This window comes from Haliotis cracherodii, unplaced genomic scaffold (genome assembly GCF_022045235.1).
Source record: "Haliotis cracherodii isolate W230 unplaced genomic scaffold, xgHalCrac1.p SCAF_8, whole genome shotgun sequence".
In the NCBI taxonomy this organism is placed as follows: Eukaryota; Metazoa; Mollusca; class Gastropoda; order Lepetellida; family Haliotidae; genus Haliotis; species Haliotis cracherodii.
Genome location: NW_027266341.1, coordinates 59,587,593 through 59,611,845, shown reverse-complemented (window position 1 = coordinate 59,611,845; position 24,253 = coordinate 59,587,593). Strand labels below are relative to the sequence as shown.

At 41.1% G+C, this 24,253-nt stretch overlaps 2 protein-coding genes across 2 annotated transcripts in view; one reads left to right on the top strand and one right to left on the bottom strand.

Annotated features, from left to right (window-relative positions):
• Positions 1-12,787, top strand: part of LOC139449672 (sterile alpha motif domain-containing protein 9-like) — a 28,177-nt gene extending 15,390 nt beyond the window's left edge. The window contains exons 5-8 of the mRNA XM_071231158.1: positions 6-4,624; positions 6,055-6,105; positions 6,484-6,513; positions 10,732-12,787. Coding sequence (XP_071087259.1) covers positions 6-4,624; positions 6,055-6,105; positions 6,484-6,513; positions 10,732-10,782 — 4,751 coding nt within the window. The 3' untranslated portion in view covers positions 10,783-12,787. The remainder of the gene's footprint in view (positions 1-5; positions 4,625-6,054; positions 6,106-6,483; positions 6,514-10,731) is intronic.
• A 3,862-nt stretch (positions 12,788-16,649) lies between these two features.
• Positions 16,650-23,186, bottom strand: LOC139450115 (large ribosomal subunit protein eL21-like). Its single transcript, XM_071231766.1, has 4 exons — positions 23,024-23,186; positions 21,543-21,655; positions 17,470-17,620; positions 16,650-16,770 (listed from the first exon to the last, which is right to left on the bottom strand). The coding sequence occupies exons 1-4, from the start codon at positions 23,150-23,152 to the stop codon at positions 16,681-16,683; spliced, it is 483 nt and encodes a 160-aa protein (XP_071087867.1). The 5' UTR covers positions 23,153-23,186; the 3' UTR covers positions 16,650-16,680.
• Positions 23,187-24,253: the final 1,067 nt, after the last annotated feature.

Here is a 24,253-nt window from a genome sequence, read left to right as displayed (position 1 = left end):
CATAGGAACAACAACGATGAAGGACTACATTATGACAATGTCAGCCAGTCAACTCGGAGAGTTCCTCAGACCAAGACTCAAGGACATAAACTTGGAAGAAGACATTGTTGATAACATGATAGCTGAAGACATTGATGGCCAGGCATTTTTGTTGTTAGAAGAAAACCATTTGAAAGAATACTTTTCTGAGATGACGCTTGGCAAACGTCTGAAGTTCATAGCAATGAAGAATCAACTTGAAGTGGAATCCTTTGTTCAACCAAGAGAGGATCTTGTATACAGTAGGACAAGCACACAGGATGACACTGCCTCAGAAGGAGAGAAGAATCAAATGTATCCAGATTCATTCCGCCAATTTAACACAAGTGTTTGTGTCAGTGACCAGTACATAAGAGGGAGATTAGTTGAGGTAGACGGTCACTCCAGAGGTAATATGCTTGTCCCCAGGAGACACTTCATCAGCCCCCAGGAGGAGGGCACAGAGCTGTGCAGAAAAGTGGCCAGGGAGGTGGTAATATTTGCCTCTGCCTGCATGAATGACAGAACGAACGGGACACTTCATGCTGGAATAAGCCCATCTACAACCAACAGTGGACAAAAGGGAGAAATCATTGGACTTCAGATCGACAGAGGCCAGTGTGAGAGACTGGTGCAACAATACATAAATGAGTCATTTTATGAGGAACAACTTGATGTTGCTGAGCGGGCAGTCAGTGATATCAAGTTCATACAAGTCACTGATCAAGAAACATCACCCAAGAAAGTAAAAAAACTGTATGTCGTAGAAGTTGATGTTATACCTAGTGCTGTCCTCATTGGAAACAATGCTTTCTTTGTAAAAACTAAATTACTTGGAGGACGGAGAAGGAAAAGAAAGCAAGACTTGTATCGATTCGTTTCAGGAGAACTTCAACCACAGACAGAAGACAGCATGGTCTCCTTTATGAACAAAAAGCAAAATCTAACAGAGCTTAGACGTGAACAAGAAACTAAACCACCAACTCAACCAGCAGTAAACCTTAGACAGAAATTACTGGATCTGGTTACAGGTGGGAGTGATACAATAGAGGATGATATCTATCCAGTGTTATTTACAAGCCCTCTAGATAAATATATGGATCAAGAGTTTATGAAAGAAAACCTCACCTTCATACAACATTTTGATACCAGTGCAGTATTTGATTTTGACCCAGAGAGTAGTGATGATGGTCTTTATAAGTTCTTGGATGAGGAGGAGAATCAGTGTTATGCAGTGTTGACTACTGACAATTTCAAACAACGAGATAAGAAACTGCACAAAGAAGCCACTTCTGCTCATAAGGCTTGGATCTTCAATAATGGCTATAGTGGCCTTCATAAGCCAGGACTTCAGCCATTTGACTGGAAGCAGGAAAGGAGTGCAGGCTTTAAAGAAGCTCTGCATTTTTATCATCAAAACATTCCACTGGACAGAGGCCTAGCCATCATTTTCCTTTTTTCAAAGAATTATGAAGTACTGCTAGAAGCAGCAGAAGAGATTCTCTTGAAGTTTAAAGATCATTGGATGGTCATTGCAGAGAATGAAGCTATTGCTCATCTCTGGAACTCTGAGATGACAAGACGGAATGTTTTGAAGAAAGATTCTTTGGAAAAACGCTGTGTCATTGGTATGCCTTGGTCACACATCAATCAGACATTCATGGACATCTTTCAAACACAGAAGGTTCCATCATGTTACTTGCCATTATCAACTGGTGCATTCACAGAACTTTCTGAAAGAGAGAGGAACAACTTGTGTGGCCTGGAGATTCTCAGCAGTAGAGAATGTGATGACATCGAGGACATCAATGACAAAGATAAACTGGAATCTATCAGGAGAAGGGTTGAAGAGAAGTTCTTTAGAGGAGGAACAGCTGAGTGGTGGAATTTTTGGTTTGGGGAGGATCATGTTAAAAAACGACAGCAGCATGCTAATCTGATTCAAGAGGTAGAAAAAGCACTGAAAACTCCTAAAGCAGACGAGGTTATCCTTGTGACATTGTTACATCAACCTGGAGCTGGTGGAACAACAACATCAAAGCAAGTCCTGTGGGATCTCAGGCAACAATACAAATGCTGTGTTGTACAGAGAATTACTGATGAAACGGCAGAACAAATTGCATCTTTGAGAAAATTTGGAGAAGCTTCAAATCCTAAACCATCTCTGATTCTAATAGACAATTATGACGAGGAAAGTGTTGACCGTCTTCTGTCAGAACTTGAAGATATAGCACGCCTCAGTGCCAGGAGAAATGAGGAATGTACAAATGTATTCTGTGTTTTACTTCATTGTGTGAGAAGAGCAAATTTACCACAGTCTCATGAAGGGAAGCAAATCCATCTACGCCATGATCTGTCACCACAAGAATTGTCCTGGTTTGGCAAAAAATATGATGACCTTCAGCGTATGTGTGATGAACACAAAGGTGTAGATCCTAAACTGCTAATCTCATTCAACATGCTGAAAACAAACTTTTCTGAAGACTATGTGAAAAGGACTGTAAAAGAACTGATGAATGACATCGATGATCCCAAAGAAAGGAAAATCCTGAGATATCTATCATTTCTGAACACATATGACATTGACTTTTACGCAATACCTGTATCATGTTTTGATCCTATAATGGAAGTGAGGACCAAGAAGACAGTTCTTATGCAAACAGGGCTCTACAGAGTGGAAAAAAGACCGAGGGGTTGGGAGACAACACTGGGGTCCTCCATTAGAGTACTCTTGAATGAATCCTCAAAGAGAATGGTGTATGGTGCGAAAACAAGCAGTATACAGATCATCAATTCCTTATTGTCAAGGGAGATTCTAGCTTCATTTCTTGGTCCATCTAAGCTTAGTGATATTATTTTGGAACTACTTGGATCTGAAATCTTTGAATTTGAAAACGCAAACACTGACTTTTTGCTTGGCCTCATAAATAACCTTGTGAAGAAAAGAGCAACACTAAAAGACAAGCGTCTGGAAAAGTTTTCTCCTCTTATTCTTGAAATCATGCAGAAGGAAGGAGAAGACAAAGCTGCTGAAGTCTTCGTAGAGGTGTTCAAGGTGACAAATGTTGCTATGGTTGCGCAACAGCTTGCTCGACTATACATACATTACCGCAACTGGTCTGAAGCTGAAAAATACGCTGCGAAAGCAACAAATCTCGTTCAGTCCAATTCCTTTTTGTGGGATACCTATGCACAGGTGTTTGAACAGCAACTCAAATGGAAAGTAGCAAACACAATCATTACAAAAAAATGTTTGTTGGAAGTTCTGGAATTGGTTAAAAAGGCAATTGAAATCTTTAAGAAAGAACAGACTATCAGCGAAACAGTAAAAAATGCTCCACACAATTACAATGGTTACTTGGGTGAAGTTCGAGTTGTTATTAAGCTCTTCAAAGCTTTGGAGAAATGTTCTGATCAAACTGATGAAAGTTATTTGCATGCATTTCTTGTAGACCCAGATTTCATACCTGAGGCATTTTCCTTTCTTGATGAAGAACATGTTGAATTTGTTAAAAAGTGTGGTAAAACTGCTTCAATGGTTATCCAGAAGCTTGAAGATGAACTCCTCCAGTTAAAGGCAGACACCAAACACGAGTCTCTTCATACAGATTTCTTCAGTCTCAGTAATTTGCTTTCAGTCAAGGAAGAACTGTTTCGTTTTTACGGGGAAAACACAGATAAAGTTCCAGACAATCTGAACCAGGAAGACCAATGTGAGTTTAGGCGCCGACGTGTACGTCAGCTTGGTGGCACATCACTGCAAGGTCTGTTGACTCTTCGATTTAAAAACAATGATCACAGTAACCTTTTAAGGGTGCATGATTTGATCATGCAGAATGTGACAACACAGCACTGTAATGCCTTTGACCTGACAACAGTTTTGAATGCACTGGTTGCAATGTTTATGTTTGAGGATGAGTTTGTAAAAACGATACCCTTTCCAGAAATCATTGGCCTAAGTCAGAAGTTGATTGACCAGCATCAACCTGACAGACCAATGTTGGAATCCTTCCTTTACATATTGCTGTTCAATGTACCAACTCCATCACGACTAAAACACGGGTATGACCTGTGTCAGTCTGTTACTCTCAGAGACACAATGAAACTTTGGAAGGAAGCATTTTACAACAGATACCCCAAACAGAAAGAGGAACAAAAACGCTTCAGGAAGAAAGATACAACACTGTTCTTTCTTGGCCGAGGGGAAGGAATGGATGAAATCGTTTATCAGAAACAACTGGTTGGACGTGAAGATGAAATGCGAATAAATGATGACTTTTGGAACACACCAAGAGCCAGACAAAGACTTCTTAGATATGAAGGTACATTACTGATGGATGGCTGCGAGATTCTAGCCACCTTCAAGTCCCCTGGAGGAAACCATTATGAAATCAATATCCCAACGTCGCTGCCAATGAAAAAGAATATGTGGCAAAAGAAGGTGTATTTTGTACTTGGCTTCAGCTGGGTTGGACCAAAGGCTTATGATGTCACTTTGGATGATCCTTCCAAAGAGGAGAATTCATCTGTTGCTTCAACATCAAACTCTCCACAACCACAGTTGCAACACCATACTGGAAGAGATCATGGTCCCCAAAGACTTCCGGTAAGGTCATCTGTTGTATTTTGGGTAGATACTTAGATACAGTCTCAGAGGCCCACATGGGATAACTTTCCGACATCTGTAGTCAGTTGGTGCAAGAGACAGGGGGTCCCTGTTTATATGTATCAATTTAGACCTGGCAACATGAAGGTCACTTCTTAATACTGTTGGTTTCAACTGTTGGTCCTGTTCTGGGATTTTGCTACCATTAAGTGAGTACGGTTTTACGGTGCTTTAAGAAATATTCCAGCAATATCACGGCGGGGGACACCATAAATGGCCATCACACATTGTACCCATGTCAGGAATCGATCCTGGGTCTTTGGCGTGACGAGTGAACGCTTTAACCACGAGGCTACACAACCGCCCCGCTACCATCAAGAAGAATGTGGGTTTTTTTAATATATGAATTAATTACAACTTAAAACCCATCACTTATGAGGTGGTGAGGTGAAATTCGGTTTAAAGTCGTGTCCAAGATTATTGCACTTATATAGCAACGTGCATGCATGTGTGTGTGTGGCTGCTTGTACTAGTCCGGACTGATGCCGATTTATAGTGCTAGCACACTGAGATACCATGCCGTAGTTTAACATGAATACCCCACTCAGACACAGTATACTGACTCAGAGCCGATGTGTGTATGAATCAGTATCAAAGAGCGATGATGCCGCGGGTTTACGAACATGTGAGTGCCCCACCTGCCCCACCAGTTGCATCCGACACAAACTTATGAAAGCAAATCATACTTTATATATTGAAGTAAAGAGTAACATTTTTTGCTGCCCTTACAAAATCTATTTGTGAAAAGAGCATTTCATCTGTACATGAAACCAAGTGCTATTCTTTATTGATGGTAATACTATCACCACTAGCTGCTAATCCCTAATAAAAATAAAGAAGATTTTGGAGTTCAACCTTCATATCATCATCGCCTGTCCATACATATATAAATGATAGGACAGCACATATGTGTGAATGTCATGCCATGAGTGGAAATGTTTGTTTAAAAATATACCCAGTTATACAGTACCACAGAACAATCATGAATAATTTTAGGAAGAAAGAAAATGCGTTCGGAAATGAGGCATAATATAACAAGTTAATTAATATCTCAAGGTTTATGGAGGTTTGTTTATAAGATTTGTAAAATTTCTATGCCTTGATGTAATGTTGGAAGGCAAACTTCAAGAGTACATCCTTAATCAAGCGTAGGTTTATCCAAGAAAGGTGATCTTCATTACCTGCAGTATCTGGTTCTGAAGAGTGTACATCAATGTTAGAAACGACCATTTGAACATTTCCTGATACATGTATTTGAAAGTCATCCCAGTTTGGGAGGAACAAGTTTGAAGAATGAATGGCTAATGGGACTGACAATGGCAAGGTGAGCTGACATAGGACTAACGACAGTATATTTTGTCTATAATCAGATGAACAGAGGTGATCAGCAAGGGAGATGCTACTGGTATCCACCCCGGAATGTGACAAGACATAAGAAGATGGCATCTGAGGTGACTGGAGGTCCACCCCGGAATGTGACAAGACATAAGAAGATGGCATCTGAGGTGACTGGAGGTCCACCCCGGAATGTGACAAGACATGAGAAGATGGCATCTGAGGTGACTGGAGGTCCACCCCGGAATGTGACAAGACATGAGAAGATGGCATCTGAGGTGACTGGAGGTCCACCCCGGAATGTGACAAGACATGAGAAGATGGCATCTGAGGTGACTGGAGGTCCACCCCGGAATGTGACAAGACATGAGAACACAGCATCTTGGGTAAGAGGAGGTCAACCATGGAATGTGACAAGACATGAGAAGACAGCATCTGACCTAAGTGGAGGTCCGTCCCAGAAGGTGACAAGACCTAAGAACACTGCATCTCGGGTAAGTGTAGGTCCACCCCGGAATGTGACAAGACATGAGAACATAGAATCTGAGGTAAAATAAGGTCCAGCCCGGAATGTGGCAAGACATAAGAACACAGCATCTCGGGTAAGTGCAGTTCCACCATGGAATGTGACAAAACATGTGAAGACAGCATCTGAGGTAAGTGCAGTTCCACCATGGAATGTGACAAAACATGTGAAGACAGCATCTGAGGTAAGTGCAGTTCCACCATGGAATGTGACAAAACATGAAAAGACAGCATCTAAGGTAAGTGGAGGTCCACCATGGAATGTGACAAAACATGAAAAGACAGCATCTAAGGTAAGTGGAGGTCCACCATGGAATGTGACAAAACATGAGAAGACAGCATCTGAGGTAAGTGGAGGTCCACCATGGAATGTGACAAAACATGAAAAGACAGCATCTAAGGTAAGTGGAGGTCCACCATGGAATGTGACAAAACATGAAAAGACAGCATCTGAGGTACCATATTTTCTTGAGTATAGTGCACACCCATGTATAATGCGCACCCCCTCTAGCGGGTTCAATATTTTGGAAAAAAAGAAATTTGAATATTACCGTATTCGACGTAATAAGCGCCCCGCTCTAATAAGCACCCACGGCGAGATTTGCTGATATATTGGCTAATGAACAATCCCAATTAGCACCCCTTCCTTCCCCTATTCGCGTATAATACGCACTCGTGTATTATATGCACCCTTTATTATTGGCAATTCAATTCTGGAAACATATATCTGTTGTATATAAACATTTCAGGCTGTCAGCATAAGCCAAGAAATTTATCTTTCAACTTTTCACCAAAATAATATTCTAATAAGAGCCCCCTATTTCTGATTTTGAGAGCGCCCTGGATGCTTATTACGTCGAATACGGTATGCGCAGAAAAAATTTACACTGTACCCTTTCAGCGAAGTCCGGCAAACGAACGGGTGCTGAGAAACTTCGTCAGTACAAATTCGAAATTTGAGATAAAAAATCACCAGACATGTTTATTTACCGTTTAAATAGTATTTATTGTTCTGCTAGGCATTGTTTTATATCTGGGGATTAAGATTACCTTGTGTATTTTCTCGTAAACTAACCCAGAAACAGCAATCAGCGGTACACACGTTTTCTTGGAATCGACCGGTGATTCGGTCAAGACACACCCAATGATATAACTTCATAGGATTTTAATGCAAGGATCGGCAACAATTGTATCTGAAACTATTTTTTTTATCAGGAATAATATATTCCATTATTTTCTTAATTATATGCAGCCTTTACTAAACATATTTAAAATAATAATAACCCTAAGCGAAGCAGCTGATCGCTATTGCCGGGTATTATTTTTTTACATGGAACCAGTCTGACCAGTCACCGTCAAGGCTCACGCGCACGTGATCGCGTGATAGCGAGAATTTCATGTTGACATAGAATCGTCAAACAAAAACAAATATGACTTTTAACGAGTCAAAGTATGTCATTTATGATATATGTATCCATTCTCTGTCAACTTAAGTTCGTTTCAAGGTGTCAATAGCGGTATTCTGACCGTGGTTGCTGTTAATAACGGTGAGTTGTGTGATCTTCCGATCGCTTCACACACGATTTCGCCGAAATTAATAAAAACAATATTATAAGGAATTTTGAATAAAATTAATGAAATAAGTTACAAACATAAGTCCAGATATACAAAGAACACTTTTTATAGCCAGACAGTGTAATTACATGATTATTTTGCGTACTTCAGTATGGATTTGTTGACATGGTATTTCCGGTGTTTCGTGCTCACGGTAATGTCTTTCCATGGGGGAAAAAAACATTTAAACTCATAATTCGTGTATAATGCGCAACCCCTTCTACACAGCTGTGTTTTTTAGAAAAAAAAGTGCGCATTATACTCAAGAAAATACAGTAAGTGTAGGTCCACCATGGAATGTGACAAAACATGAGAAGACAGCATCTCAGATAAAGTGTAGGTCCACCAAGGAATGTGACAAAACATGTGAAGACAGCATCTAAGGTAAGTGGAGGTCCACCATGGAATGTGACAAAACATGAAAAGACAGCATCTAAGGTAAGTGTAGGTCCAGCCCAGAATGTGACAAAACATGTGAAGACAGCATCTGAGGTAAGTGTAGGTCCACCAAGGAATGTGACAAAACATGAAAAGACAGCATCTGAGGTAAGTGGAGGTCCAGCCCAGAATGTGACAACATGTGAGAACATGGCATCTGGGGTAAGTGGAGGTTCAGCCCAGAATGTGACAACATGTAAGAACATGGCATCTCGGGTAAGTGGAGGTCCAGCCCAGAATGTGACAACATGTAAGAACATGGCATCTGGGGTAAGTGGAGGTCCATCCCAGAATGTGACAACATGTAAGAACATGGCATCTGGGGTAAGTGGAGGTCCATCCCAGAATGTGACAACATGTAAGAACATGGCATCTGGGGTAAGTGGAGGTCCAGCCCAGAATGTGACAACATCTAAGAACATGGCATCTGGGGTAAGTGGAGGTCCATCCCAGAATGTGACAACATGTAAGAACATGGCATCTGGGGTAAGTGGAGGTCCATCCCAGAATGTGACAACATGTAAGAACATGGCATCTCGGGTAAGTGGAGGTCCAGCCCGGAATGTGACAAAACATGTGAAGACAGCATCTCAGATAAAGTGTAGGTCCACCATGGAATGTGACAAAACATGAAAAGACAGCATCTGAGGTAAGTGGAGGTCCAGCCCAGAATGTGACAACATGTGAAAACATGGCATCTCGGGTAAGTGGAGGTCCACCATGGAATGTGACAACATCTAAGAACATGGCATCTGGGGTAAGTGGAGGTTCAGCCCAGAATGTGACAACATGTAAGAACATGGCATCTCGGGTAAGTGGAGGTCCACCATGGAATGTGACAACATCTAAGAACATGGCATCTGGGGTAAGTGAAGGTCCAGCCCAGAATGTGACAACATGTAAGAACATGGCATCTGGGGTAAGTGGAGGTCCATCCCAGAATGTGACAACATCTAAGAACATGGCATCTGGGGTAAGTGGAGGTCCAGCCCGGAATGTGACAATATGTAAGAACATGGCATCTGGGGTAAGTGGAGGTCCATCCCAGAATGTGACAACATGTAAGAACATGGCATCTGGGGTAAGTGGAGGTCCATCCCAGAATGTGACAACATCTAAGAACATGGCATCTGGGGTAAGTGGAGGTCCAGCCCGGAATGTGACAACATCTAAGAACATGGCATCTGGGGTAAGTGGAGGTCCATCCCAGAATGTGACAACATGTAAGAACATGGCATCTGGGGTAAGTGGAGGTCCAGCCCAGAATGTGACAACATCTAAGAACATGGCATCTGGGGTAAGTGGAGGTCCAGCCCGGAATGTGACAACATCTAAGAACATGGCATCTGGGGTAAGTGGAGGTCCATCCCAGAATGTGACAACATCTAAGAACATGGCATCTGGGGTAAGGGGAGGTCCAGCCCGGAATGTGACAACATCTAAGAACATGGCATCTCGGGTAAGTGGAGGTCCATCCCAGAATGTGACAACATGTAAGAACATGGCATCTGGGGTAAGTGGAGGTCAAGAACTCATTACGATTGGACTCTTGCTGGAATATTGTTTGAAAACAGCAGTCAAAATAATAGAAATGTATCTTTGAAAATCATTGATGACGCCAGGTGTTTGCTAAAAGTGTAACTATATCCTTCACAAGGTGTAGCACCCTCTTCACACACAGTTTGCATAAAACAATTTTTGCTGTGGCCTGACGCCGATTCTTGCCCGTATTGTAACCATGTGAGGAAAATTCAATAATGAAGTCTATCGCTAAGATTTTGATGTTTCTTGAAAGGGGTTCTAGGCATTTTTTGTTATTACTATGAGTAATATTCCTTATTGGCGGAATGGCTTGCTTTCACTTTATAAGTATTACATTATGGCAACACATGCAGCTATCTTCGTTAATTATTCATCGCAATATTTCGAGACTCTATCTCAAGTGGCGAGGACTCTAGATGACATCAAATCCCATATAAGGAAGAAGACTCTGATATCATGATTATGGCCATTTTATAATTTTATAGGATTAACATCACTTTCAAATAGCAATTGCATCAGTGACAATTCAAGAATTATCACTCTGAAAGTAGTTATCTGGCAAAAGTATACATGCTCTGAAATTTCACTTTCAGGTGACCTCCCCAAAACAGAGACAACCCGAGGAGCAAACAAGAGATCAGTAATCAGCAACACCTGTGATTTGAGTCCCTCTCTGATATTGTACAGGATCACGGTATTCACCACAATGTCATCGTGCTCGGTGTATGGCTTACTGAGACCTGGACAGCATCTCGGCCGGGTAGACTAGTGCTAGATAGTATGGTGCATGCTTCCACTGTACAGTGGCACACTGTGACCTCATGTAAACCGCCATGTGCCCAAACTGACCTGAACTTTCTCCAGTATATTTCAAAGTTGATATTCAATGTCTTCTATTAGCTGATATTACCAGATAGAAAAAATGTTTGCTGGAGTTGGGTCTCGGCCTAGTGGTTGATGTCACAGACACTTACGTCAGCAAGTGTTGCTGGGGACATATTCTACTCTGGAATCCCCATGGCGATAAGAGGAATGAGAGAGTGACGGAGAGGATGAATGAGGAAGAGAGTGAGGGAGAGATCTGGTGTGTTTCCTGTAACGAAACTATCTTAAGACATCACATTCTTTTCTATGTGTGGTTTTGCAGCTGCTACTGCTGGGAAAAAGGTTGCTGTAGTGAGTGATATTATATTGATTTGATGTCACTATAGTTTATAGAAATACTGTTGATTGTTAGAAGTTTGCACTTTATCTTTTAAGTGTAAGTAAGTGAATAAAATTCTTTTCGATATTAATATCAATTTTCCAAAAAAAATTTAGTCAATTTCGGAGAGAGAAAAATTCATAATATTCATACTAAGTGTTTTAAATTTCCATGAGAAAGTCCTGAAATCACATGCTCTGTAATCGGCTTCCAAAACAAACCTATTTTGGGGCGTGGCTTAAAGCTACCGGCGCAGCCGTGACAACTGTTTTCATTAGGTTTGCCTTGTTTATTTATCGTGTGATTCTCAGCCGTTATACACACACTGTTTCTGCTATTTGTGTTAATCCTAATATCAGCATTGCATACATTATTAAATGTGTAAAACGACCTTTGATCTTAACCTTGTGAGTGATTAAAATAACAATTAATAATCAGTAACTAGCGTTTTATCACCAACAAGTTTAGGTAATAAACCACCAGCTGCCCTCGGTCCTATTCCTCACGATAAATACCTGTCAGGGATTAGTCATCTGTGTAGACAACTGAAGGCATCTTCAGTGTTGTTACTAAGGTGACGACAGAAGTTGTGGATACCGTAATCAAATGTATGAGCAGACAGAAACAAAATAATGTATTCCTACTTAAAATCCTACTTATCTAAAACATTTAGTCCATGAAAAATTAAATGACATTAACCTACAGTTTTGACAAGTGCAAGAGTTAAGTCTTCAAAAGGCGCAATGTATAGTTTCCTAAAAAAATGATTACCTAAATTTTGAATATTATTTAAACCTATTGCAGCAAAATGTTTGCGAGTCTTAAGTTTAAAACTTGTAACCATAATCTACCTATTGAAACTGGGAGATGGAGAAAAATACCTTTAACCAAAAGGAAATGCCAACTTTGAAAATTATCTGACAAAGGCGAGGAATTCCATTATTTGTCTATTTGTCCATCTTTAGAAAACATAAGAAAACAATTTTTACACAGATTCTACAACGTCAAACCCAAATGGCATAAAATGAATTTACTTTTCAATAATTCACGAGTAGGAACATTGAGAAACTGTCCAAATTCTGTAAAATCATCATGTCATTGTTTTAAACCTATCAAGTTACTCTCCCTCTTTTTGAATTGCACATATACTACTACACTAGTGAATCTGTATAAATATGCATGCATGCTCGGCAAAGATGTTTGTGTATCTATTATATATTAAATGTATTATGTTGTTGAGATAATTTTGTACCTCTGATCTATTCCATATTTTTATGTATTATGTTGTTGAAATAATTTTGTACCTCTGATAGCGGCCTGAGTGTAAATTTCAGTTCAGTTCAGTTCAGTTCATTACAGAATCCGAGGCAGAAGTAGGCAGTCTGGGCGTCGGCCAGATCGCCATGATCCTTGTAATTGCGCAGCGCATCAAACGGCTGGAACCTATTAACCCCACGAAGGGCATCCCCTATCTGGTGGATTTGTCTTTTAGGGACGCTTTTGTCGTATTTTATCGTCTGTTTTATGCTATTTCAATTTTTCAAATTTCATTTTAGAAAAGTATTTGTGATTAGGTATGCCCAAAATATTAAAACCTGCAAAGTTGCTACGACAGTTCTAATTTAGTTTAGCAAATATGTGTTTACTGTCCGAACTGAAGGTTCACATTGGTTTGTGTCATGACATTCCATTACACTTCCACCCCTAGCTGACGACGTTGAGTTGAGTATATGCATCACTTTCTGGTGGATTTTTTTCTTTTGGGGGACGCTATTGCCTGTCGTTTTTTTATCGTGTGTTTTATGCTATATCAATTTTTCAAATTTTATGTTAGAAAAGCATGTGTGATTAGGTATGCCCTAAAGTATTAAAACCTGCAAAGTTGCTACGACAGTTCTAATTTAGTTTAGCAAATATGTGTTTACTGTCCAAACTGAAGGTTCACATTGGTTTGTGTCATTACATTCCATTACACTTCCACCCCTAACTAACGACGTTGAGTTGAGAAAATGCATCACTGCTTAAAGCAAAACGCTAGAAGGCAGTTTTATAAACTGTTTTAGCAAATGTTCGTTGCAAAATGCTGTTGTGACACTTATCTAAAACATGTTTCATTGTTGAAAAATGCTTTTCAGGAAGCCACAGGAATCTTGAAATCTGGCACCGACTGACATCGTTTGTATTCCTGTGATGTGTTAGTGGCAAGCTCTGTAGGACTGTAACTTTCAGACTGATTAATTCTTTTTAAGGGTGCTGGTCAGTTTTGTGCTGACAAAGTTGCCGGACCAAATGGTCTTTATGGTTGTGCCTGGTTCATTGGGTGGAGTGTTGGTTGTTTGCTCTGTGTACATTCATCACAAAATCCCCACGCATTACTCGGCTACCGACTCCAAATGCCATACTATACTGACTGTACTGATTACATTAAAAAAAAAGAGTCAGTATAGTATGGCTATCCGTGGCCCTGTGACTTCCCCAATGTCCCATCATCCACAACCTCTCCGAAAATACAAAGAACGTATGGCTCAACTTTGTCAAGATGGCAAATGAATGCACTGTTTCAATTTTAGAGTTATGTTACCATAGATATGGTATAAACTTATACTTTGACACCTCATTTATATGCACTGACGTGTAGAACTAAATATAAATGCACCAAAGTGGAACAACAATTCCTATTTGGAAAATACAGATTGAGCATGTCTTACATTGTCCCTCCAACAATATATTTTAAAGGAATGATCATACATGTAGTTTCATGTCAATATGCTTGTCGTAAGAGGCGACTAACAGGATCGGGTGGTCAGGATCGCTGACTTGGTTGATGCATGTCATCGATCCCAATTGCGTGGATTGATGCTCATGATATTAATCACTGGATTGCCTGGTCCAGACTCAATTATTAACAGACCGCCGCCATATAGCTGTAATATTGCTGAGCGCGGCATGGAACAACAAACCAACCAAACAACATGTCAATATGGCACGTGACCCTTCACTTCTTGAGGGGGTGGGGCCGAGGTGGGCTGCAGCTTGACCACCGCTGGCAAGGAGGAGCCCCACCATGTTGAATACAATGTCTTCTTCACTCTTAATTAAATTTGTCACATGTAATGGCGTCTTTTTTTCTTTTGAAATAGCGGTATGGTGCATCGTACAATTTTCCTGGATATGAGGATGCTGGCACGAATTTTAAGTACAGGCCAAGACTCCCCTCTCAGACAGCAGTGTAGTTGTGTGAATGAGTGAAGTGGATTTATTGTGGCTGTGAACAGTATGTCAGTTATATCAGACGGGGCAAACCTGGATTCATTAAGAATTGCTGTGCCTACGACTTGGCAACTCGTGTCCTGTAGTCAGAGGCACTGAACGAGCCCATGTATTACACGGGTACACACAATGATTCGTATGGGATATTTTTTGTGTTTTCTGCACATATTGTGACAGACTTTTTGAATCTCTGGTCACTTTTGTGCTTTAAGATATTATTGCCAAGTCAGTTCCCACCTTGCTGTGATACCTAGGATTAAGCTAAATCAACATTACATCAGGCAAACCAGAGTAACAGCTGAACTCTATTTACTCACATAAAACATAAGAGGTAAAGATGTGCTATATACTGACACCAACACAATGAACTTGCATTGATCGTTTTGAAAATTCTCTGGTCAGTTTGTGCTACCTGTTTTAGTGCTAGTTAATGGAGGCTGAGCGATCTGTGAAAACAAAGTATATACAATTGAGTGAGTGAGTTGGGGTTAATGCCGCTTTGATCAGTATTCCAGTTATATCATAGCTTAATGTGGGATGAAAGCCCCAAGTGATGCAGGTCTCGGACGTTTACCACTTCAGTGAAACCCACGAGGACAGGTATGGTGCTGACAAACCTAGAAACAATCGGGGCGAACAGGGATTGGATGACTGGGCCACCCATGCCCCCATATTCAGAAGATCATGAGTGAATGAGTGAGTTGGGTTTAACGCCGCTTTTAACAGTATTCCAGTTATATTGCGGCGTGTCAGCTTAATGTGGGAGGAAAGCCCGAAGTGATGCAGGTCTTAAGACGTTTACCACCTCGGTGAAACCCACGAGCACGGGTATGGTGCTGACAAACCTAGAAACATAATCGGGGCGAACCGGGATTCGAAACCACAATCATAGGTTTCTGGCGTGCCCAAGGGACGCAACTCTGCATGTGAATCGCGGCGCCTTAGACGACTGGGCCACCAGAAGATCATGAGCTGCAAATGTTGAGTAAACTTGCAACGTTTATGTTTGCTGAATGCTGCATCTGAGCAATATTCCAGCTGTGTGACAGCAGCCTGTAAATAGTTGAATCTGGACAAAACAATCCAGTGATTGATATCATGAGCAACAATCTATGCCAACAGGGCATGTTGACACCATTACTTGCCATCCATTATACATAATTAATGGTGATGGGGACCAATTCTAAGTCAGACTCCCCATGCGTTGAGTAAACATGTAGCCTGGAGACCGTCAAACCAATAAGTTCAATGTCAGGCAGAACAGATAGATCCTTCCTGAGTCACATCACAGCATGTCAAACGGAGGTGAGTCCCGTGATGCTAGTCCATCCAAGTGCCCATGCTCTTCAGAACATATCGGGGAAGACTTTCGGACAGAGATATTGTCCTTTGTATTGTAGGTTGAGGGGGAAAGTTCTTACCGTGGGTCAGTTCCCATTTGTTGAGTCTGCTGCGCCAGCTGAATGTGATTGATGAATAACACACACTTTTCTTCCGAAGTATTTTTGTATTTGACATTTCATAAAGAAGTGTGTGGGTCTGTTTATTTTCCAACAATCTAAAACAGTAGTAGGTCTTTGAAAGGCATTTAGAGTGAGTGAGTGAGTATGGTTTTAGCAATATTCCAGCAATATCACGGCGGGCGACACCAGAAATGGGCTTCACACATTGTACCCATGTCGGGAATCGAACCCGGGTCTTCGACGCGAGGAGCGAACGCTTTAACCACTAGGCTACCCGAGGTTGGAGGCCAAATATATATTATGAGGAACACAACATTTCACCTCATGAAGGAGTAAGTATATACTCCAAAACGTTGTGTTCCTCATAATAAAGAAGTTGACCTCCATAACTTCCCTTCCTTAAAACAGTAGTAGCCTGAAGGTGGTGGTTCACGGGAGGTGAATTTAATGCCTTGAATTGGGTGAAAAGTGATATGTGCTCAGTTATGGAGCATAAGTAAAATGTTTTAATGCTGTGCAGGTGGCAACATCTATAAATAACATACATCAAGTCAAATCAACATATACGTCTAATTTTCACATTTTTTTTATTTCACGCAGTTACATTAGGCCATGATCTCGTATGGGATAGGTTCCACCAGCTGGGGCTTGTTGTAGCGTGTCCTCACAAAGTGGGCAGTTCGGGGCTGCTTGGGCTGGAAAAAAACAAACAATTTCACTCTTCATGTAACTATTTAACTAGGCAATATGCCAGCTATATGATGGCAGTCTGGAAATAATCGAGTCTGGACCAGACAATCCAGTGACTGACATCATGAGCATCAATCTACGCAATTGGGATACAATGACATGTATCAACCAAGTCAGTGAGCCTGTCTGTTTGATCCCCATAGTTGCCTCTACTGACAAGCATAGTCGCCTTTTACAGCAAGCATGGGTTGCTGAAGACCTATTCTACCCCGGATCTTCAAGGGGTTCCATTAATTATTACGCCAAAGGCAACAGGTGTATTTCTGTCATGCACACTTTGTTCAAAGATGGCGGCACCCATGGTAAAACAGGCAATAGTTGATACCAATTTGAAAATATAGTTCAATGCGGTTATGCATGCATTTGTGAAGAGATATGAACTGTATTTTGTTCCAATTTGAAGTAATAATAATTCATCAGTTGAAAACTTCATTTACATGATATTCTTAAAATCTATAAAAAAAATTCACCTGGAGTTGTAGACTGTGCTTTTATTAGAAATCTGTAGAAACTACAGTGAAACCAGAAGAGTAAACAGGTCTGTACTTGAGAAAACACAAAGAGACCCTTCATATCAGGTGAAATCATTACTAATCACAATGTATTTTCAGTCTCTCACGGTTACCCAGGTGAACTATAATTACCTGTCTCTTGGACTCGATCCTGATGCCAGTGGTCTTGGCCTCCCTCTTGGCACGGTCGTTCTCTGCAGCACGCTTGAGGAAGTCGAGTCTGCAGTTGGAGTGTTTAACATGCTCCACTCGCACGTTGATCCTCTTGGGGATGATGCGGTTACTGCAAGAGAGAATGGCGTTAAACACAGCCCGAGTGAACAGCGTCATACACAGCCAGAGGGAACAGTGTTATACACAGCCCGAGGGAATAGTGTTATACACAGCCCGAGTGAACAGTATTATACACAGCCCGAGGGAATAGTGTTATACACAGCCCAAAGTAGTGTTATACACAGCCCGAGGGAACAGTGTCATACACAGCCCGAGGGAACAGTGTTATACACAGCCCGAGGGAACAGCGTTATACACAGCCCGAGGGAATAGCGTTATACACAGCCCGAGGGAATAGCGTTATACACAGCCCGAGGGAATAGCGTTATACAAAGCCCGAGGGAACAGTGTCATACACAGCCCGAGGGAATAGCGTTATACACAGCCCGAGGGAACAGTGTTATACACAGCCCGAGGGAACAGTGTTATACACAGCCCGAGGGAACAGTGTTATACACAGCCCGAGGGAACAGTGTTATACACAGCCCAAGTGAACAGTGTTATACACAGCCCGAGGGAACAGTGTTATACACAGCCCAAAGTAGTGTTATACACAGCCCGAGGGAACAGTGTTATACACAACCCGAGGGAACAGTGTTATACACAACCCAAAGTAGTGTTATACACAGCCCGAGGGAACAGTGTTATACACAGCCCCAGGGAACAGTGTTATACACAGCCCGAGGGAACAGTGTCATACACAGCCCGAGGGAATAGTGTTATACACAGCCCGAGGGAACAGTGTCATACACAGCCCGAGGGAATAGCGTTATACACAGCCCGAGGGAACAGTGTTATACACAGCCCGAGGGAATAGTGTTATACACAGCCCGAGGGAACAGTGTTATACACAGCCCGAGGGAACAGCGTTATACACAGCCCGAGGGAACAGTGTTATACACAGCCCGAGGGAATAGTGTTAAACACAGCCCGAGGAAATAGTGTTATACACAGCCCGAGGGAATAGTGTTATACACAGCCCGAGGGAACAGTGTTATACACAGCCCGAGGGAATAGTGTTAAACACAGCCCGAGGGAACAGTGTTATACACAGCCCAAAGTAGTGTTATACACAGCCCGAGGGAACAGTGTTATACACAGCCCGAGTGAACAGTGTTATACACAGCCCGAGGGAACAGTGTTATACACAGCCCGAGGGAACAGTGTTATACACAGCCCGAGGGAATAGTGTTATACACAGCCCAAAGTAGCGTTATACACAGCCCGAGGGAATAGCGTTATACACAGCCCAAAGTAGCGTTATACACAGCCCGAGGGAACAGTGTTATACACAGCCCAAAGTAGTGATATACACAGCCCGAGGGAATAGTGTTATACACAGCCCGAGTGAACAGTGTTATACACAGCCCGAGGGAATAGCGTTATACACAGCCCGAGGGAATAGTGTTATACACAGCCCGAGGGAATAGTGTTATACAAAGCCCGAGGGAATAGTGTTAAACACAGCCCGAGGGAACAGTGTTATACACAGCCCAAAGTAGTGTTATACACAGCCCGAGGGAACAGTGTTATACACAGCCCGAGGGAACAGTGTTATACACAGCCCGAGGGAACAGTGTTATACACAGCCCAAAGTAGTGTTATACACAGCCCGAGGGAACAGTGTTATACACAGCCCGAGGGAACAGTGTTATACACAGCCCGAGGGAACAGTGTTATACACAGCCCGAGGGAATAGTGTTATACACAGCCCGAGGGAATAGTGTTATACACAGCCCAAAGTAGTGTTATACACAGCCCGAGGGAACAGTGTTATACACAGCCCGAGGGAACAGTGTTATACACAGCCCGAGGGAACAGTGTTATACACAGCCCGAGGGAATAGTGTTATACACAGCCCGAGGGAACAGTGTTATACACAGCCCAAAGTAGTGTTATACACAGCCCGAGGGAACAGTGTTATACACAACCCGAGGGAACAGTGTTATACACAGCCCGAGGTAATAGTGTTAAACACAGCCCGAGGGAATAGTGTTAAACACAGCCCGAGGAAATAGCGTTATACAAAGCCCGAGGGAACAGCGTTATACACAGCCCGAGTGAACAGCGTCATACACAGCCCGGGGGAATAGCATTACACACAGCCTGAGTGAACAGAGTATACAGCTATAAACTGAGTAAATTGGGTTTACTGGTATCTCGGATGTAAACCAGACCTGTCAACCCTCCCGAAATTCTGCAGGAGACTCGCAATTTGATGAAATCTCCCAGTCTCCCACATAATAGACTTCCTCCAGCAAAACAGAATTCTTCATTATTTAAAAAATTTGCCTCCATTGTCCCGTGAGGAAAAACAAATAAAGGGAAGTTTACGTCCCGATCTGTCCGGTAGGCTCCCGGAAATTAACTGTTGTCTTCGTGTTCTTAGTGTGTTTATTCCTCCATAATTTAAGAACGTCCAGTTATACATGACTTAATTGGTTTTCAGATTTGTCGGAAACTTTGTCAAAACATCAACATTCCACAAAGTTACGTCATTAAACTCTCGGAAATGAAACCAAAATATAACCTGCAAGTATCGTCTTCAGATTTGGTTGGTTGGTTTGTTGTTTAACGCCGCACTCAGCAATATTCCAGCTATATGACGGCGGTCTGTAAATAATCGAGTCTGGACCAGACAATCCAGTGATTAATATCATGAGCATCGATCCACGTAAGTGGGATCGATGACATGCATCAACCAAGTCAGCGAGTCTGACCACCCGATCCCGTTAGTCGCCTTTTACGACAAGCATAGTCACCTTTTACGGCAAGCATGGGTTGCTGAAGACCTATTCTACCACGGAATCTTCACAGGTCCAGAACAAACACTTTGCGTAATTGGTTGATTATGTAGTCGAAATAAATGTGTTACACAATCGGGCTTTCACAAAGCTAGGGTTTCAAAGTCAAAGTTTAAAGTGAAACTTATTAATTTTTTATTTTTGACTGACATCGTGACTTGTGTGCACAGAAATATCAACACAGAACTTTATCAAATTTCACGAGAATGTATCCTGTGATTATTTTACACGATTTGATTGGCTAATAGTTTGCTTGTGTCCCAGATCTGCAAATCTAATTTGCATACAACAGTACTTGTCAACCAATGATAGTAATACACGTCAAGGTCAGAAAGAACGACAACGAGACTCATTTCATTTATAAATTGTAGTAAAACGCAATAGTACTTCCAAATATGGCATACATTTCTTGGAATGGAATAACGTGAACATTTCTAGCGAAGTAATAGGACTGTCAACAGACAGAAATAAACAATATATGTTATTGAAATTAGGGGCGATCATGTTGCGTCAGGATAAATGCATCTGATATTTTTTTGGCGTATTTTGTAACCAAACTTGCGTCGAAAACCTGCATCATAACGAAGTCTGACAACTGGTCAGATTGAACACGTCAACTGGTCAAGCTACCGATCATTAAATTTCAATATCTGTTTGCCTTAAACTGAGACGATTTCTGAACGAAAGTGATGAGGGAAGATTGTGCTAGGTTCATTCTTGGAGGTGGAAAATGAAAATGGAGATTAAGCAACCTGTACATATAAGAAGTTATTAATTATTTATTGTTTTTAAATATTTGGTTTTCTTAGTAACAAAAATAAAAATAAAAGGTGGAAATTGTCTTATTTTCACGATTTTAAAAATCTCCCCCATTTTGGAGGCAAATCTCTCCGATTTTGAAGTCAAATTTCCCACATTGTCATGATGAGGGGTTGACAGGTCTGGTAAACCCCACAATCAGTGGATCCTCATGCACAAAACACTAAAAACTTGTATACTTTGACACACTTTTGACAGCCGAAAGCTTATAAAATAGGATATCTTGATTCCCACTAAACTGACATGAATTGACTGAACACTATCATCTGGCTTAATTGTTGAGTGATGGCACAATGATAACATACATACCCAATCTGCTTGTTGACAATTACACCAACAGCATGGGGCGTGACATTGAAGATTCTGCCTGTCTTCCCATGGTAGAACTTATGCGGCATTCCCTTCTGAACAGCACCGTCTCCCTGCACAACACAAGATTCATCATAACTCCTTCGGGAGAAATTTCTACCAACTATTACTCATTTGCATAATGCACAATTTGAACAGGTTCTCCAAGGGCAACATTAGACATTTTGTACAAGTGATGTGTTTTCTTACTTGCCCAGTGTGGATGGGATAACTATCTGAAAACAATAACTTCTTGTCATCTTCCCACAATATTTCCCGGATTCAAGAATGGAGCATGTGTCTCAATCAAGACATCCAACGGTGACAAATTCTAGACATTCGTGAATGCACTGACATTTAATACATGGTCCTGTTTCTTACTGCTGCTGCCACATATTTGATCCACTGTATTGACTCTTGTGATTGCAAAGCCAATCTTGTATTTTAAAACAACTAAGGGACCAGTTGAAAAAGTTTGATGTCTGATTAAAAAACTTGCAATTCCTTGAGGTATTGAGACATGGCAGCCTAACCAAGTGCAGATGTTGATCAACTTTGTTCCTACGTCTGTACAACCCTTCTGCATGTTGTTAATATTCTTCATCTTGCACGAGTACTTATGTAACAGCCATGAAATGTCAGAATGGGATTCCAACCATGGAGTGAGTGAGTTTGATTAATCGCTGCTTTTAACAGTATTCCAGTTGTATCACGGGAGTGTCAGCTTAATGTGGGAGGAAAGCCCGAAGTGATGCAGGTCTCAGACGTTTACTACTTCAGTGAAACCCAAGAACACGGGTATGGTGCTGACAAACCTAGAAACATAATCGGGGCGAACTGGGATTCGAACCCACAAGCATATCCAACCATGGACCTGTTGATCCACATGACCAAAGACGTTAAGCCCGTCAGCAAGCTGACATGGTAAGGATGTCATCACTGGGATGACTTGACACCCAGCTACATACTTCGTCAACAGGACGCATGTCCTGGGCAGAAAAGTAGGGCACTGAGACTGATTTGACCCCAATTTAATATGAACATGCTCAGTCCTACGTTGGGTGCCAATGTAACAGCCATATAATTTCAGAGTCCTGTATTATGATTCGAACCATGGACATTCTTGTTCGAAGTTGGACGCCTTGTCCACATGACCAAGCTGACAAGGTAAACAGGATGACTCCATTAGACTTACATTACTACACACATACGTCCCTGAATATTGAGACAAGTGCAGTTTGCACTGGACAGCACTCAGTAACAGACTACTCTCATTAGGGTATCATTTGACAGTATGTATCAATGAAAAGGCTTTAAGTCATTAAGGTATACAGTATATTTTTTGTGAAACAAAAAAGGTTCATCATGAAAATATTGATACATATCCCATTGAAATTAACAGTTGTATCAGTATACTAGTACACAAAAAACTAAATATGTACCTTAATATCCACAATGTCTCCTCTCTTGTAAATCTTCATATAGGTTGACAGTGGGATAACTCCATGTTTCTTGAATTTCTTTGAGAACATGTAACGCGTACCGCGCCTGTAACCCTTTGTGTTCGTCATGTTTAGGCCTGGGAACAAATGTTTAGGAATTATTGTTGGTATTTCACACTTGAATTAGGATCCTATCATTAGACTGAATTTCTACACTAATATTAGATCTTCAAGCCAAAGTGTTCAGAGTCAGACCACCAGGGATAATTCTAGGGTGGGGTCTTGTGCTTTCAGCACCTAAATTTAAAAAAGGCACAAATTTTGAAATACAATGCAGGCCTCAAAGATGCGACTAAAACGGTAGCCAATGCGACCTAAATTTCACTTTGTTTACTGTCTAAAATTCAGAGGTAGCCAATGACTACCTAGAAAAATATCTTGTGGTGACTAAATTCTATTGCTACACATCTGTATACACAAAAATATATAACAGCTGATACTGGAAAACATGTCTCCTAATAATTGTACTCAGAAATAATTCCTTCTAAGGTCAACAATGAACCAAAATACATAAAAATTAATGTAATTAGTACTTTATTTTAGTTGACAATGCTCATTGGATTAGCAAGGATATACCTATATAATCTAGTAACATGAGTTGCATCACTGTTCAAGTCACAAGTAACAAAATCCAAGTACTGTTTCCATTAAGATACAATTTCAAGACTAGTTCTGTAACTTGTAAATATTATAAGTTACTTGATAAAGATAATTTCACATGCTTTTGGCTACCTACAATATCGGCTTGACTTCACCACTGGCAACCTAGAAAAAAATAATTGTAGCCATATGGCTACTTGGTAAAATTTAAAACTTTGAGGCCTGCAATGGAGCATTTTAACATTGCGCTGTATGGGAGTACATCTCAAATATTTGAAATCTTCACATAAAGGGCCCATGTCAGAAAATTCCTAGAGTAAACCCTGGACCACTTATCTTTCATGAAAACATAATTAACAGATTCTTTGGTAATAGCTACCATGACCAGATACCAAAAGAGTGGATTTTGATTTACACCAAGCAGCAATATTTCAGCTAATGAGCATTATCATAGTTAATAAAACTGATGTGTCAATATTGCACAGGTTAAAACACAAATGCACCCTGGGGGCCCTCTCTACTCATATATACCCAGCTGACAACAATTGTATAGAATGGACGCATAAGAAA